The sequence below is a fragment of the Penaeus monodon genome, chromosome 15, assembly GCF_015228065.2.
Source record: "Penaeus monodon isolate SGIC_2016 chromosome 15, NSTDA_Pmon_1, whole genome shotgun sequence".
Lineage (NCBI taxonomy): Eukaryota > Metazoa > Arthropoda > Malacostraca > Decapoda > Penaeidae > Penaeus > Penaeus monodon.
In genome coordinates, this window is record NC_051400.1 from 28,861,599 (window position 1) to 28,863,132 (window position 1,534).

The window sequence follows — 1,534 nt, forward strand, 5'->3', positions numbered from 1 at the left end:
GCATAAGTTAGGAAAAATTATGAGGGGATACAGATCTACCATCCACTTTCAAGTAGTCATAAACTTTCTCATGTTGTTTCAATGTTATATGAACTGAAATCTGCATGTTGATGGAGAAGTGTTCATTAATTGACACTGGTCTTATTTCGATCTCTAACAGCCTTTACAACAATTCGAATGGTATGGAGCACCCCAGGGATATCATATCCGCTACAGACCCGTTGGCTGTGAATGTGACTTTGCAGAAGACTTTGTGTATGATAACACTGCCAATTCCCATCAGTTAGTTGGCTTGCAGGAATACACTCTGTATGAGGTCTCCATGGTGGCTGTCAATGACATTGGTCCCTCCACTCCAACACCTCTAGCTGTTGAAAGAACTAGGGAATCAGGTAAAAGACTGTTTTCTGTATAGTTGTCTCCTCCGTAACAGTTAATATCAGTCAGTAATTCACTCTAATCTAAAGCTGAGTAATGAATAATAAACAATGGGTTTTTAGATTGGTCATATGCTTTCCTAGAAGCTTGATTAATAAAATTAAAAATTTCCTTCTACTTTTGAGTAACAGCTTATGTAAGGAGGCTAAGGTTACTTGGGGGTATGTTATTTTTTATTATTGGCTAGATCACATAAATATAGTAAGCATAGAAGCTACATGTATGGATACTGCACAGCTATATCTGGAAAAAATCTGTATTGCATGTACTTTTTATATTATAACCATTTCCAGCTCAACTGGAAAAGAAATTATCTTATTTATTACTGCCATTAGATATACACAGTCCATTACAGAAAAAAATAATTTCACTTTAGTAAAGAAATACAGTAAAAGCCTTACTGTCCTTTTGTTTCATGTAGTGAAAAAAATAGAAACATGGATGGCTTTAGTGTATTTAACTTGAGAAAATGTTCTGTGTATACCAACCATTTCAATAATTTAAATTGTGTGTTCATGGTAACTTATTTGAAGTGATTAATATGGTGGTTGCAGAAGTTTAGCCAATAGATTGCTTAAGAATATAGGTAACTATGAAAGAACATTATTTTATGAGGTGTTGAAAGAAAGTATTATAATGTACTTTTTTACAATTTTTGTTCTGATAGCTTTCCTTTTGTTGGTGAACTATGTGCTCTCTGTGGCTTGTTTTTAGGCTTTTATTTAATTTGAAAGTTATTCAGGACATACAACCTAACCATACTGAAGTTGGAATGTTCAGCTGATGGTTAACTTCCATTTTCATTGGATTGGAAGCAAAGGTATTGGATATGAATTAGAATAATAATGAATACCATTAGCAGAGATTGTTTATGGGAGTTTTAAGCTGGAATGAACCAAAAAGTGACATAGAGGAATTGAAACATTGAGGATGATTCTCAACTCAGCATGATTTTCAGACAAACAATACCATAGAGTTATTCCTCAAAGCACATACCTTTTGCTGTTTGAATTATCTCTTGAATCTTATTTTCTCTGGTGTACCTTGGACTCACAGTACACTGAATTATCTTAATTTTCTTTGCTCTTTGAATGGC

General features: G+C 33.8%; 1 protein-coding gene across 10 annotated transcripts in view; it reads left to right on the forward strand.

Moving 5' to 3' along the window:
* LOC119581918 (protein sidekick-like) overlaps positions 1 to 1,534 on the forward strand; it is a gene marked incomplete at its 5' end in the record, with an annotated part of 27,628 nt that overhangs the window by 12,779 nt on the left and 13,315 nt on the right. For all 10 annotated transcript variants that reach the window (XM_037930081.1, XM_037930082.1, XM_037930085.1 and 7 more), the window contains 1 exon segment: positions 161 to 392. In XM_037930081.1, the coding sequence (XP_037786009.1) occupies positions 161 to 392 (232 nt within the window).